This window comes from Crocodylus siamensis, chromosome 4 (genome assembly GCF_052110815.1).
Source record: "Crocodylus siamensis isolate JL-2025a chromosome 4, ASM5211081v1, whole genome shotgun sequence".
NCBI lineage: Eukaryota > Metazoa > Chordata > Crocodylia > Crocodylidae > Crocodylus > Crocodylus siamensis.
The window spans coordinates 160,216,226-160,231,940 of NC_143398.1; the positions used below are offsets into that span (position 1 = coordinate 160,216,226).

The 15,715-nt window shown below is 52.6% G+C and overlaps 1 protein-coding gene across 2 annotated transcripts in view; it reads left to right on the forward strand.

Moving 5' to 3' along the window:
* The first annotated feature begins 1,072 nt into the window (after window positions 1-1,072).
* The window catches only part of SRCIN1 (SRC kinase signaling inhibitor 1), a 140,267-nt gene continuing 125,624 nt past the window's right edge, over window positions 1,073-15,715 (forward strand). For both annotated transcript variants that reach the window (XM_090044579.1, XM_090044580.1), the window contains exon 1: window positions 1,073-1,670. In XM_090044579.1, the coding sequence (XP_089900705.1) occupies window positions 1,601-1,670 (70 nt within the window). In that variant the 5' untranslated portion in view covers window positions 1,073-1,600. The remainder of the gene's footprint in view (window positions 1,671-15,715) is intronic.

A 15,715-nucleotide genomic window follows, 5' to 3' on the forward strand; every position in this document is an offset into this window, starting at 1 on the left:
CCGCCAAGCAGTGTTTAAGTTGCTTGCTTCAGAAAGCAAAGCAAGCGAGGAGCAGAACTAGGAACTGGAGCATGGGTTTCTGAGCCTGCATTCCCCAGTTTTTGCTAGGCATCCCTTTTCCTAATTCATTTGCCACTTGAATGCAACTGCTTCTGGTGTGGAATGCAGTGCCTGTTTAGCCACCTTAGTGGAACATGATACAACAGGCAACACATGAAGGAAGACATGGCTCTGAGTTGAAACGACAGTGTGAAGAGTTGAGTGAGGTGGAATGCAGTCAGCCAAGCTGGGATTCAGCTGGGACACTGGAGACTTTTGCCCCTACATACCTTTGTGGATGTGCCAGGGTCCCTGAAAAGCAGCAATGGGACATCCACTCCCTGACTTCTGCAAGGAATTGTTTCTTTGGCAGATCTCAGCCAGAGAGGTCTAAGTGTTCAGGCGGCACAGGGTATGTCTATGCTGCTTGCTTGGCATCCTTGAAAGTGCCACAGGGAAACCTCCCAGTCTCACCTGGCACATATCAGGCCCAGGAATGAGAGGGTGAAGCTGCTATGGGGGTATACCCAGCTGCTGCTCACAATACCAGGGTTGTGTGTGGAGCTGGGACTTCTAGCTGGGCTTGCCCCTATCAGGCTTGCTCAGGTAGCAAGAAAGGAAACTTCATTAATAACCAGCAGCCTTATGTGCAGGGCTCTTCAGGACTGAGCCAAGCAGAAAGATTGGGCCCACTTATCTCCCTGGCATCACAATCGTCCTGAGTGTCCTGCCTGCATTTTTGGTGCCTTTCTTCACTCCATCCTGCCTCATTAGCTGAAAGGATGGCTCCTAAGCAGGCTTGAGAGCTGCCCTGCCTCTTCCTCACAGGCACACCAGGTGTTGTTTGCATCCAAGGGGCGGGCATGGACATCAGTTGGAGGGGAGGGGTTTGTGCGGCTGTGTCTGGGGGAGTGGGAGACTGTGTCTTTAAGAGCAAAAGAGCTTGCTTGGAATGCAATCAGCTACGCCTGGATAACTGCATCCCCAGCCCCTAGCACGCACAGTGGGTAGTGCACAGAGTGGCCTGGCTCTCCGTCAGCAGACGGGTGGTGAAGCTGCAGGGCCAGGGGGAGACAAGGGCATGTGGGTGCATGTGCGCTGGCTCTTGGCACAAGGCCCGCATGATTCATTCAACAGGGCACACTGACGTTCCGGGAGGAAAAATATCTCCGGCAAGAGACACAAGGCGCTTTAAAAGTACTGACAGCGAGAGAGTCTTCCTTGCAGAGCAGGGGAATACAATGGGACATTGGGGGAAAAGTTACTTGGGCAGGGAGAGGATGTGAGCAAAAGTGCTGGCTGGGAGCCGGAAGGATGCGATGGGCCCTGGCCGGGAAACTAGGGCAGCAATCGGCCACCATGGAGACAACCTCGCAAGCACTCCTGCCAGCCTGACTGCCCTGCCAGCAGGTCCCCTCCCTTCTTTAGCTCAGTGGCGGGAATAGCTGACGGGAGCCTGGCACTGGGAGGCTGTTGTGTTCGGGGTTGCCCACATCCGTAGCCCAGGAGCACCGGGAGCACGCTCTGCAACCCGCACCCTCATCCCGCTACAAAGATCTGGATGTCGCTATCACAGGGCAGCCAGCGGGTGACTTGCCAGCGAGAGACTGGGAAGTACACATGTTCTCGAGGTCAGTGCCCGCATACTCAGGTTGGTAACAATCCCACCTAGCCTCTTGCTTTTGATGAATACATGTTTCCTAATGAACTGAGTTTGTACTTCATTAACATAAGCCGCTAACGCAATGCGATATGTCTCCTTAGATTTAACTTGACAGAGATGGTGTGTTGCTTTAAATGCCAAGTGACTAGTAAAACCATATTTAATTTGGTTTAAACATACGTGAAGCGATGCAGGAGCATGTTGCACCGAGCGTGCCATCTCGCTCTGAACTCCCTCTGGGTGCCTGTTCAGCTGGCCGCATGTGATTGCATTCTGAAGCCAGCCAGAGCCTCCTGAGGGCATGGCCCCTGGGCAGGAAGCAGGCCAGACCCCCCCCCAGGACAACGGGCTGCGTGGAGCATCTTGAAGCAATATGGTCCTTGTAGCGGGGTTTGGAGGAGAGGGCATCACGGGGAAGTATGTAGTGGGGGGTAGATATTATCTGAATACTGATGCATCAGGGTGTGTTCAGAGGCAGTGGAGAGCAACAGACAAAGAGTGCCCTGTGTGTGAGCCCAAAGCAAGTTAGTTCTCCCCTGGGGACCCTCCCATGAAAGGCTGAGTTGTTGGCTGGGGGAAGGGGAGGGGCAGGCAGAGGAGAAAGCATAGTTGCTACTGCCCTGCTCTTGCTTGAATAAATGTTGCTGGCTGGACAGTGTCTCACTGCAGCTGGTGGAATCCCAGTGCCAGGTGGGCTAGGTCTGCCTCTGGTTCCTATAATTACGTCCCTTCCACTTGGCAGCAAGTGTTCTTACAAGCTGGAAGGAGCCATTGTCTTCTCTGGGTAGCAGCTGCTGTTCAGGGACACCAGAAGCAAAAGGGACAAGGTCCAATTTTATTAGAAGGGACCTGTTATTAGATGCCCTTTGGAGCTGCCAGGAATGGCTCTGTGATGGCCAAACTGGGGAGCGGGTTCCTCCCGGGATCAGCTTTTATGTCAGAGTGTTGATCCCAGGGCTGTTCTGCAAAGCACCTGGGCTTACTCATACGTGCAAGATCCTTGTGAATACAAACAATGCTGAGATCAGTAAAAAAATTCCCTCTTATTCCACTGTGGATACCCCATGATTCATGTGGATCAAGCTGCAGAGTGGGGGAGCTTACTGGTTTGCAAGGCTGTTATGTTCAGTTGTGGCATGGGATAGTGACATGTCATCATATCATTCCCTAGTGATGGGTTGTACCATGGGGACACATGGAGAAGCAGACACTTGAAACAGATATATGGAATAGGGTTCCCCAGTGTTTGACTTTCCACACTGAGAACTGAGCAGGAGAGGGACTCGGTGCTGATGTAAAACCAACGGGTACAAATTGAGGGTCTGGGCCCTTCCTCTAGACAGTTCCACATTACAGGATGCAGTGTCCCACAAGGCAGTTTTTAAGGTTACCTGCTCAACACACCCCTAAAGTATTTAACTAGCCAGAGACAAACTGTCTATCAATAAACATGGACCTAAACCTGCAAGCCCCACCATATAAATCAGAGTCCAGTCTCCCTACTCCAGCCTGTAACAATTCAGGACTCCTGTGCTCATCCCCATCTGGAACCAGCTCTTTCCCTCTTACCCTCAGGGCAGTAGTATTCCCCTCCATTTTACAGATGAAAAAACTGAGTCACACATCAGTAAAGAGATGAGCTAAGGTCACATGGCCAGGCAGTGGCAGAGAAAGAAATTCACCCAGGGCCTTCTGACTCCACATCTAGTGTCCAGCCCACAAAAGCAGCAGTATTTGGATTGTACCTATGCCTAGACGATTTCAATGGAGACCAAGGCCCCATTCTACTGTTAGAGTTTCTGTCTGTAAGAGCTTACAGTGCCAATAGCTAAGATAAAGGGGGGAGATGGGAAGGCTTATCTTCATTGTACCATTGGCAAATAAAATGAAGTGAGGCCAGACTATCAGAACTGGTTGGGTGGGACTTCCAAGTACAACCAATTGCTTGGGGCTGGATCTTCAGATGAGCTCAACTTTCATTTAAGCATCTAAGAAAGAACTGAGTTACCTGAACGGCTCATCACCCACCCACTATCCTTGGTGACACAGGCCTTCCAATGGAGCCCAGCTATGGACTTGCAGAGACCTTGAACATCTTCGTGTTTGCATTGCTGCTTCTGAGAGACCTGAGGTCTTCTGCTAATCCGACTTCCAATTGCTTGTCAAAGGGAACTTTGGGAAGAATTACAGACTATGCTCCACTCTCTTGTCTTCAGGCTGGGCAGTTCTCATGAGGCTGCACTTCCTGCTGGAGCTGATGTCCTGGTGGGTCTGTGTATTTTTGCTCCCTGTGCCACTTGCTCTCAGATGCATTTGGTTTTGATGAACTGCAGCTGTGCAATTGCAGCCTGCTGTTGGCCACCTCTCAGCAATGGAGCAGAGAGTGCCGCTGCACTGTTGGCTTTGGATTAGGAAGAAGTGATGAGCTGGCCAGAAAAAATGGTAGCAAGTGCCTTTAAAGAAAGCAATTGCTACTAACCTTTGAGTGCAAAACAGCTTCCCCTGCTGAGCTGTGGAGCATGTGATGTGCTAGCAAAGTGCAAGGATGCCCTAGGGGCAACATCTCCAAGCTCCAGGCTCTTTTAAGCGCTGGCTTCTTGTTTTGCCTTCTAGCTCCTTCTCCATCTATCTCTCTGCCCTACCTTTCAAATCACATTTCTTTCTGTGCCATTGCACCCCGCCAGTGGCACCAGCCTCTGCTTTCAGCTTGTCTCTTGTACTCACAGCCATCTTTGTTTCCTTCCAGACCACCTGTTTATAAACGGAAGGGTTGTGGTAGCTGCGGTAGGGGGTGGGTGGATGGCTATTGGCACTGAACCTGTGACTGAGGAGATTTGGGTTCAACTCCATACGCCCCCTGGGCAAGTTGTTTGGTTTGCCATGTGGTTCCGTCTGTGAAACACTGTCGGTAGTTGCCAACCATGATGATGCAGGGTGTGTGCATACCTACCTGGATCAGGCCTCCCTGTGCTGGGAACACCTGCAGAGTGCATGTGGCACTGGTGTGGCTGGTGCCCCTACTAGCGTGGTCAGCATGTGCAACCCTTGTGCCCTGCCCCCCGCCATGTGTTTTCCTGTTGTGTTTTACCCTATCTTTGGTGGGGGCTTCTCTGGGGCAAGGGGGGCATTTGCTTCACAGCTTCACAGCACAGAGTCCAATTTGGATCCCTGCTTGGAAGTTGTAAGTGCTGCTGCTGTACAAATAATAATAGGCAGCTAAGTCCTTACCCCTGGGACCTTCTGGAGCCTGGCACAGGGTGCCAGGGGCTCTGCTGACACAGTGGGGAAGAAGCAGGCAGCCCCTGTTTGTTCTCATTTTTCCTGTCACTGGAACAACAGCAGTGGCCTTGCTCTGTTTAGTGACTCCACTCTGTGTCTCATTAGAGGAAGAAATGGCCCTGTCGGGAATTGATTTTCAATCCTGGTTTGTGTCCCCTCCAGCCCTCCCTTCCCGCCAGTCTCCAGAGCTGTCAGCTCTGCACTTTTTATTTCTCTGTCTCTCTCTCGCCCACCTGGCTGTCTCTGCTGCCTGCACTAACTAGGTGTGTCCCCCCACCACTCTTGCAACCGATGCACAGCAACTTGAGGAAGGAGTCCAGCCCTTGGTCCTGGTGAGGTACCACACATCCTGCCATGGCTCTAAGGGAGAACGTTCCTCCTGCCCGGCTAAACTGATTGAGTTCCTGGCCACTCCAGATGCAAGTGGCTCGGTCCCCACACAGCCATGGCTTGTCTGGGTGTGTTTCACATCCGCAGATCTGGAGTTTAGTTCAGCTTCTCTGGAATCCCCCATCCTCCCTCAGAGAGTTAGACATATGAACAATTTCCTGCGGAGATAAGGTGGGCAGGGATTTACCACTCATCAGCTGCTCCATGTTAACTGCCTCTGTGTGTGCTCTTACCCTGTGGTAAGTGAAAGCCTAACTGCAGCAATTTGCATCACTTTTATTGATGGTGCAGTTTCATTTCCACTTGCTGCACACATGGGCACTCGCCATGGAGCAGGTGTTGTGAGATAAATCCTTACCTCCTTCTTCCCTATGGTCAGTTCCTCTCTCCTCATGGTACATTAAAGCTTCATTTGATTCCTGATCTGCCTTGAGAGGCAGAAGTCTGAGAGAGAGGCACTGTGGGGTGATGACTAGAGCAGCGTGGAAGCCAGGGAACCTATGTTTTATTCCTTCCTTTGCCACTGATTTACTGAACAACTTTGGTCTGGTCACTTCGCTCCGTGCCTCAGTTTCCCCATCGTTAACACTGTGATAACGCAGAGCTTCTACGAACAGCTTGTGAGTGTCATTGGATGAAAGGTACTACACAACCCCAAATGATTGTAGGCCCTGTCTGTGCCCCTGTATCCATCAGCACTACCCCCTGGGCCTTCAAGATTATCTGGTGAGGAATGGATAATATCCAAATGCACCACACATCAGACACTTGGCTGGGGTGTTTTAGTCAGGGCCTGCCTTGAGCAGGTGGCTGGACTAGATGACCCTGTGAGGTCCCTTCCAGCTCTGCTTTCCTATGTTCCTATGATCCTTAAGCCAGCACTCCCTTCTGTCCCCCATCATGGGGGTCTTTCTCTGTTCCCAAGTCAGGATTCCTCCTTTCCTACATGGAATTAGGGAAACCCTTGCATCCTACAGCTGGCTTCATGTTCATAGAACATGATTTGCTTGGGAAAAGGGCTCATTATGCACTGGTGGCACACTTGGGCACCCGTGCTGACTCATATCTGGGCACCCTCACTGACTAACACCTGCGCTGGCTGTAGCACGTGCTCATGGGTGTACGCCTGCTGTTCCCTGACTCCTTGCTCTGGCTTGCACGCCCACGTGCAATCTGACAGACCCTCTCAAGCAGGCGCTGGCTTACTAGCAGTCAAGCCTTCTCTCAGTTTGTGGGGGCAAAGAGATGGCAGCTGTGAAGTATAGGCTGATGCTGTAGGGAAGAGGTGAGCTGGAGCCTGAGCTGGCCCTTTCCCTTGGTGCTAAACACTGCCTGCTTCAGTCTGAATGCAGCCCTCTGGTGGGTCACAGTCACCTAGCCCTGCCTCCTCCCAGTGTCTGCACCTCAGGACATGCACAAGACCTCCTCTGAGGGGCATCCACTTCCCTGATGATGAGGTGGCACACATGCCATTAGATTGTTTATCTGCTATATTCTTACTGGTCTGTGGGTCTCTCTACCATTTCCCAGGGTTTGGGATCAGAGATGAGCCATAACGGTCCCTGAACCACCCAGCTGGGAAGCCACTGCAGCTCACCCTGGGCCAGAAAGAGCAGCCAGACTCAGGTGGGCTTCCCTTTCAAAGCCACTTCCCTTCTTTCCTAATCCAGACCAGGCAGAGCCCCCAGTCTGGCACTCTGGAAAATGGCAACTCAGTCTGCAGCCATGCCAGAGTCTAAATTCAACACTCAAGCATGGGCCCTGCCCTGCTACTGTGCAGGTCCTGAGTACCTGCTCCCTAGGAAGCTGATGGGGTAGAAACTGGAGGTCTGTATGTATGCAAGCACGTTTGTGACAAAGGAGGCTCTTGGTGACTGAACACAACAGACAGGAGGTGACAGGAGGGTCTAAGCTCCGTGCAGTGGCCCCTCCAGCGCTAGCTGCCCTGTGTCTGACATTACACCATAACCCTGTGTCTGGGCCCAATTTCTCTACCACTACAAGAAGGCCATGGAGCATGTCACTCCTGAGCTTCTGCTCACACCCTACCCCCACTACCTGGGGCTAGGAGGGACCCAGCAAGAGAGCTTATCAGAGCAGTCAGGACTTTTCCTGCATTACTGCTCAGACTGCTGCAGCCCCCTTCTCATCTGGCCTTTGTGGGGCTTATTGTACTCAGCATCCTAATGCCGGGGAGATCATGCATGGGGGGGGAGGGAAGGCTGCCACATGAGCAGTGAGGGACTCCTCTGCACCTGCCCTATTCTCATGCTTTCCTGCTTATTCTCCCATCTCCCCCAACTGTTCCTCCCACCCCACTCGGCTGTGCTAGAAAGGTAACAAGAAGCATTGATGTGGTGCCAGGAGGGGGAGGATATTACTTTTCTGATGCCTGATAGATTGGAATTGATTTCCAGAGCAATTTACTTTGCTAACACAGCTGGAAGCAGCCAGAGCCCATTTTAACCCTAATTACAGCCCAGTTCTACAGGAGACAGGGTAGCAGGGATGGGAGGAAGGGGCTGCATTTCTAGGGCCACATGAAACAGCCTCTGCTGCAGCGCCAGATGATGCTAAAAACCTCTCCAGCTGCTGGAGGGTGGCTCTGGCTGCTCTGCTAAGCCAGGTGAGAATGGCTCTGTTGGGAAGTGTTAATACAGGTAAGGTATGGCACTGGAGGGAAGCAGGATGCACATCTATTCCCTGTTGATCCATACAAGCCTGGAACCCCTCACACCCCTGAGCCTGGCTAATGCCCCTGCAGGCTACAATCTTGCCCTAAAGCTTCTGAAAACTCCTTCCCCTCCCAGTCCTAGACTGTTTCTGCAGCCACTCCTCTCATTCACCTTCTTTCTTGCCTGCAACAGCCTCTACTTTTTCTACCTCTTTTCCCTGCTCCACCAAACCCTGGCAGGCTTCTCACTAATGCACAGTTAGAGAAGCAGCTTTCTCCCACCTTGGTCCTGGCAGCCACTGGAGCAAGCATGGCTGTGTATGTCCAGTAGAGGGCACAGTGCGCAGATGCAAACTCGTTCATTTCCAGTCCAGAGGGATCTGTGCAAGAAATGTTTTGCCATCAGGCAAGGAGCTCTGGGGCAGCCACGGACATAGAAGCATGTGCAAAGGCCTTGATGTCACATGCTGGGCAGTTAAGAGCAGGGAATGGAGCTGAGACCAGACTCCTGGTTGTATTCTGTGGGCCAGTCACTGCTTTTCCCTCACCACCTTAGTGCCTCCTTTGCTGGCTAGCCTGGCCTCTCCATCATTATCATCACTAGTCCTACCTGGAGAGGGCACCCACTGGCTGCTCCAGACTCCAAAGCTCCCTGTCATCCAGTGAATGGGAAGGCATCCTCACTCACTTCCTCCTAGCTGCCAGGGTTCACTGCCCGCACTTACTGCTGCAATGTAGGTGGAAGAGGAGAAGATGTTGCAACTCGTGTTTATATTATTAAGCATTTCTTCCTTCTATAGGCTTCTCCACTCTGTTTTTTGTACCAGCACCAAGCTACTGGTGCCCCTTATGACAGAACCCAGGGCCCTTGAAGAGAAGAGCACGGAGCTAAAGGGGCAAAGCTCTGAGGTGCCAGCTGTAGTAGACATCCTTTATGGCTCTGGATTGGAGGAGGACATGAAGCACAAATGGAACAGCAAGTTATAATAGGACCTCACTGGCTGGCCCTAATTTTTGGTGCTTTTCGGGTCTCCGTTGTGATTATATGTGAGCACCTAAATCATAGAATCAATGAGTTGGAAGGGACCTAGACAGATCATCTAGTCCGACCCCCTGCCATGGGCAGGAATGAGCACTGGGGGTGGGAGGGGTCATAAGACCCCAGCCAGGTACCTGTCCAGTCTCCTCTCGAAGATTTCCAGGGAAGGTGAGAGCACCACCTCTCTGGGAAGCCTATTCCAGGCTTTGGCCACCCTTACAGTAAAGTAGTTCTTCGTAATATCTAACTTAAACCTATCCTCCCTCAGCTTGTGGCCATTGTTCCTGGTGAATCCAAGGGGGGCCCTGGTGAACAGACTTTCCCCGAGTCCCTGCTGCTGGCCCCTGATAAGGTTGTAGGCAGCCACAAGACCCCCCTCAGTCTCCTCTTGTGGAGACTGAAGAGATTCAGGTCCCTCAGCCTCTTCTCATAGGGCTGGCCACGGAGGCCCTCAACCATACGAGTGGCCTCCACTGGACCCTCTCCAGGTTCTCCACGTCCCTCTTGAAGTGCGGCGCCCAGAACTGGACACAGTACTTCAGCTGCAGCCTGACCAGCGCCGCATAGATGGGGAGCAAGACCTCTCTGGACCTGTTAGTGATGCCCCTGTTGATGCACGATAGGGTGTGGTTGGCTCTGCCTATTGCTTCGTCACATTGGCTACTCCAAGATCCCTCTCTGCCTCTGTGCTGCCGAGAGGGGCAGCCCCTAACCTATAACCATAATGCTGGTTCCCTCTCCCCAGGTGCAGCACCCTGCACTTGTCCTTGTTGAACTGCATCCTGTTCAGGTCCGCTCACTTCTCCAACCTATCCAGGTCTGCCTGGATGCGGTCCCTGCCTGCCGGTGTATTCACTTTACCCCACAGCTTGGTGTCATCAGCGAACTTGAACAGGGTGCTTTCCACACCCTCGTCCAGGTTCCTAATGAAGACATTGAACAGCACCAGCCCAAGGACCGAGCCCTGGGGTACTCCACTGCCCACACCCTCCCAGGTCGACATCGACCCATCCACCACCACCCTCTGGGTGCGCCCCTGGAGCCAGTTTGCCACCTATGTGACCATGCGTTAATCAATGCCGCAGTCCCTCAGCTTGCCCACCAGAATTGGGTGGGACATTGTGTCGAAGGCCTTCTGGAAGTCCAAGAAGATGACATTGACTTCCTCCTTCACATCTAAGCTCTTTGTTACCTGGTCATAGAAAGAGACCAGGTTAGTCAGGCAGGATCAGCCTGGCACAAACCTGTGTTGGTTACCCCTCAATATCACTTCCCCTGCAGGGCTCTCACAAATGTGGCCCTTGATAATTTTTTCGAAGACCTTCCCCAGGATAGAAGTGAGGCTGACTGGCCTGTAGTTGCCAGGCTCTTCCTTCCTCCCCTTCTTGAAAATTGGGACCACATTGGCCCTTTTCACCTCATGATCATCAATGTATTTATCCTCATAACAGCTCCTCCTTTCACAATAGGCCAGCAGAGGCATCAGGAGGTTAAGTGACTTCTCCAAGGCCATGCAAGCAGTCAGTGGCACAGCAGGGCTTGGCCCTGCCCCTCCCCAGTCCCAGTTGGCAGTTCCCCTTCCTATCTGGTTACCCTCTCCACTTTCTGCCCTGGAGATCCCCTCACCCTTTCTCTCTCCATGTCTTTTCCCAGTTTGGCTCCATTCCTGTGCCCCTGGGATGCAAGAGTTTCCCTGTCTTAACCATGCTGCCCTAATGAGCCAAGGCTTCTTCCCTGGCACTCTGGACACCAGGAGTGATGGCAGAAGGCAGGCTGGAGCCCTCAGGTGATGCAGGAATTCATACCCTGCCCTTTCCCCAGGAGGAACAGAGGCTCCCCCCTCTATCCACTTCTCCCAGTGGGTATTTCTATTGACACTGCAAACAGCGCTGTGCTTCCTCAGCGGCACTGAGTTTTCTACAGCCTCAGTTGCTGGCTAAGCTAGGGTTGGCTGAGCAGGGAAGGTGGGGTGTTTGGACAGCTCTATACTAAGCACCCATCTGAGAAGAGCCAGGCACTCCCAACAGGAGCCACCGCAGCCTGTTAAAGGTGAGACCCTTCATTCCTGGCTCCTTGTCTCTAGGAGCACTCCGCCAGAGATATCCAATTCCTCCAGCAAGGCCAGGAGGCAGTGATTAGGCAAAGTAGTTGGCTTCTAACTCTGGGGCAGGCATGGTAGAGCCAAAGCCCCTCTGACTTCTTCACTGCACGATGACGTCCCAGAGGAAGAGATGTTGGTGCGAGCCTAATTCTGGTCCCCTTCCCATGGGCAGTGAAAAGACAGCGGGGCCACTGTGCTTCTTGTGTGATCCTCGAGACCACACTGCAGCCAGTCCCTGGCTGAGAGTCCCATGGCTTAAAGGTGCCCTGCTGTCAGTGCCTTCATGCCTTTCCATCTTGGCTATTTCCCTGAAAATGTCAGGCTGCTTCCTCCCAAACAGCCATTGTCCAAAGTGAATGGGCTTTTCTGGGATCCATCGCCCACCCTTTGCCCCCTCCTGTTCTGCCTCAACCTAGCACCAGACCAGCAACTCCAGGAGCTGTGCAGGCTGCAGCGAAGGGCTGTGCTGAGGACAGAAATAGCTCCCATGTGCAGCACATTGTCAGAGGTTTGAGCAGTGATGCTAAGCTGATGAGACAGGGTGAGGTAGGGGAACAAGGCTCAGGGTGGACAGGGCTGGGTGCCAGCTCTTGGCTTCATGAGCCTGAACTGAGACCCCTGACCAAGTACTTGACATTGGATGGCCTGTGAGGACAGGAGCAGGGAAGCCTGCCCTTTGGGAAAGCCTCTGGGGAGGGAGTTGAGCCACCTGAGCTGGGGAGTGAGTAGGGGGATACCCTTGACTGTCACTTGTTCCAGTGGCTGTGCAGTGTGTTACTAGAAAACTGACTGCCTTAGAGAGCATGTAACTTGGCAGCAAGGCTCCTGGCTTGTGTCTCCTCTAGGCAGGAGTGTGATGTAGGTACAGACTGGGGAGAGATGGGAGGCAGGGCACCTGGTTCATGTTCCCTGCCTGGGGAGAAGTGTCCTTTGGTATAAGAGCAGGGGGACAGGGAGCTGTGTGCCCCACTTTACCAAATAATGTTTGTGTGAGCTGTTGGGTCCTCTCTCCCCACCCCCCGCCTCAGTTTCCCTAGCTGCATGTGGGCATAATAGCATTTCAGGAGACGGAAGGATCTGTCAGTAGTTGCGGTGCCGCACGGGGGGAAGGTTTGATGAAGGGTCTGGCACTTGGAGAGGTACTCGTGCTGTGTTCTCTAAGCAAGGGATCTGTTTCATGCTGTGGGGAGGTGTTGGCAGGACAGTCTTGGAGCCTGCAGGCTCAAACTACAGCAGAGCAGCAGGGCAAGCTGTCCCCATGTCACTCATTGGCTTTGCTTCAGTCCTGACTGGAGATTGAGACATCCTTGGCTTCTCTGCTGAGACTGGCCATGAGAATACCCAAGACACTTTAATGTCCATACCCTTGTCCACTCAGGGTGTGTCTGAGACCCATCAATTCATCACACACAGACCACCCAGGTTCAGAGGGGAACCATAATGGTCACTCCTGGATCTGAACCAGTGACCTGAAGGAACCGTGGGTATTAGGTTTGCAGTTACCTGAACCACCTACACATATGTTTGTGTGCACATACGTGAGCCCAGCCCCTGCTAGGCAGAGACTGCGCCTGCACCCATTGCACACGCAAAGCTCATTTGCACACACGCTCTGTTGCACACCCCATCTTTTCCCTTTCTTGCCTGCTCAGGGAAACTGAAGTGGGTCTGCAAGCTCAGCCCGTGTCAGCCATCCACACTGGGCTGGGATTGCCCAGGACTACTTTAACTTACTCCCCGGGGTTCTCCATGGAATGGCTGGTGGGTGGTGTTTTATTTCCTTGGTTCTGCTTAAATCTGGGAGTGAAAAGCGCTGTGGGGAGCCCTCCATCTGCCTTCTGGTACCAGGCTAAGCTGTAACCACTCGGTGCTATGCTGGTGGGAGGAGGGCTGCCTTGTTTCCGGGCAGCTGAGAGGCAAGTGTGCTGCAGGAATGACAGACTAGCAGTGAGTGATTCCTCTGCCATCAGTCAGAACCCAGGGGTGTCAGGCTCAGGCTGTGCATGGAAGCGGTTTGTACCTGGAGACTATGAGCACCATGGCAAAAGTCCACAGGGAGTGAAACAGGACACCCAGTAGGATGAGTTTTCAAACTGATATTGGAAGCAAGAGAACAGGAGGTGGGAGAGGATATTGTTGAAGCCAGTGTGGGAACCCAGGGACCTCAGGGGGGAGAGGCATACGTCTTCACAGAAACCTCTATCATGGAGGGGCTACAGGATGCCTGAGTTACCATTCCTGGCTAAGCCACAGATTCACTACATACACAATCCTTTCCCCTCCCTGTGGCTCAGTTTTCCTTGAATGTGGTTCACACCCTTCCTTTGCTGTAAGATTTCCAGAAACCCTTGTGATTTCCTTGTAGTCTCATGGTAGCCTCTGTAGTCCTTCTGGGGAGATGGCACCTGGCATAGCTTGGTATTCGGAGATGAGGGGAGGTGTGGTGTGTGGAGGCAAATGTTACCCCTCTGTGAATAGGGAAGGCTAAAAGGAAGTAATTCTGTGCATGGTATAGGATTAACCTATAGGATGCGCTGCCACATGCTAGCAAGGCCAAGAGCTCAGTAGGAGTAAAACATGAATGAGGCATTTCTAAGGCTAGTGGAAGCCTGCAACAGTAGCTGAGGAAAATGGGTCTGAGGGCCAGAATCCTTCCTGCTTCAGGGCCTTACAGAGTGATGGGGCCAGGAAGGGACCTTGTTCATTCCTCTGTGGCACGCCACCCAGCCCTGGCTGGTACTAGAGATGTGATGCTGACCCTGGTCTGAGCTAGGCTGGAAATACCTGAGTCCTACTCCTCCCCAAGTTTCCTTCATTGCCCCAGGACAGACTGGGCTGTGCAAAAGAAGCTGTCAGCACTGACACCCACAGGCATTCTTCATCTTGTCCTTCCCTTTTTTAATGAGGCAGACATGAGACTAAAGGCTGGGTGTTTTTGAGGACACAGACTCTTGCTCCTTGATGCTCACATACTGGGACAGCTCCGCTTGAGCGTGCCGCATATAAGTACACAGGCATCATGTGAGCAGCCTCTGTTCAGGCACATGCACACAGACAAGCATATACACAAATGTAAACCCCACCACAGTTCAGTATTTGTGTGTGTGGAAATACTGCTACTATTCTCACACTTCCACATACCCACTTCACATTCCCCTAGATCAGGGGTGGCCAACCAGTGCATGCCACAAGTGGCACAAGCAGGTTCTGTGTGTGGCACATGGCAGACCAGGGAGGGGATAGGCAACACAGTGGAAGATAGGGCAGGAGGTAGAAGTCATAGCAGCAGATCAGGCAGGAAGCATAGGGCAGGGAGCAGAAAGCAGAGTAACCAATTGGACAGGGGAAGGGGATCTGAGTGGCAATCCAGGAGGGTGTGGAGATAATTTTTGGCAGTCATGACAAACAGGTGGCCCTGACTGCACTAGATGCATGTCCAGACACAGGCATCTATTCATCCCCCATTGGCACCCACAGGCACACAGGCATCTATTAAATTCCTTTGGGCGCACATAGATGCACACATGTGCATGCGCACATACACACACATGCAAGCTTACAGTGTTTGTCCCCAGCAGGCCTCATCTTTGACTTACTGCTACCCTGAGTTGCCATCTACAGTCTCCAAGCAACTCAAGGTGGTTTAGCCAGTTAAAGATAAGCCTATGAGGCTGCTTGCTTGGCACATATTGCTTTTGGGTGGCTGGGTCTGTGCATTGCTCAGGGTTTCTATTTTTTTCCTCCCAGTGCTTATCTCTTGCAGGCAGGGGGATGCGTTTGCTGACGACTCTCCTTCATGGCAGACGGAGACTGCTTTCCTGCCTCCAGAGCTTTGGCCTTTGCTGTTGTGTGCAGGCAGCAGATCTGCCTCTGGGACTGGTACATGAGAGATAACTCACCCCGGCCACACCCCAGTTGTGTGGATCCGCCTTTTATGGCACAGGGGCGCAGCTCTGGGTGCCCCCCATAGAGATAAGGCATCCACAGAGGCCGGTCCTTGGGGACAGGGGTGCTTTTGATTCCAGCTGGATAGTAAATGCCTCTGAAACTCAGCTGCTTTACTCAGGCTTATTGTGTTCCCACTGCAGCCTACTCCCACATTAAGGCCTATCAAAGTGTTCTTTATATGCAGCTTGCATGTTGCAGTGGTGCTGCGCTAAGGCACAGCTTGTACCTAGAGTTCAGGGATTTGTTGGTGCCAAGCGCTGTACAGAGCTATTGCGTTGGAGTGTCATGGTTAGCAGGCACTCCAGGAACTGGCCCATCAGGAGACGAGGCCTTGCTCTTTCTGTGGGCAGCCCAAAGCTGTTCAGGCTTTGGGAGGGCTGGGTTTGAGTATAGGGCACTGGACTAGGGTTCTGTTCCTGCCTCTGCCACAGACTCCCTGTGTGACCTTGGACAAGTCGCTTCATCTCTCAGTTCCTTGGAGATGCTGATACTTCCCTTCCCCTTAGTAGTGGATTAGCAGAAAATAAATGAATGCTGGGGGAGTGCCAGGTGCTGAGAGTCTTATCTGCAAATTGCTGGAAT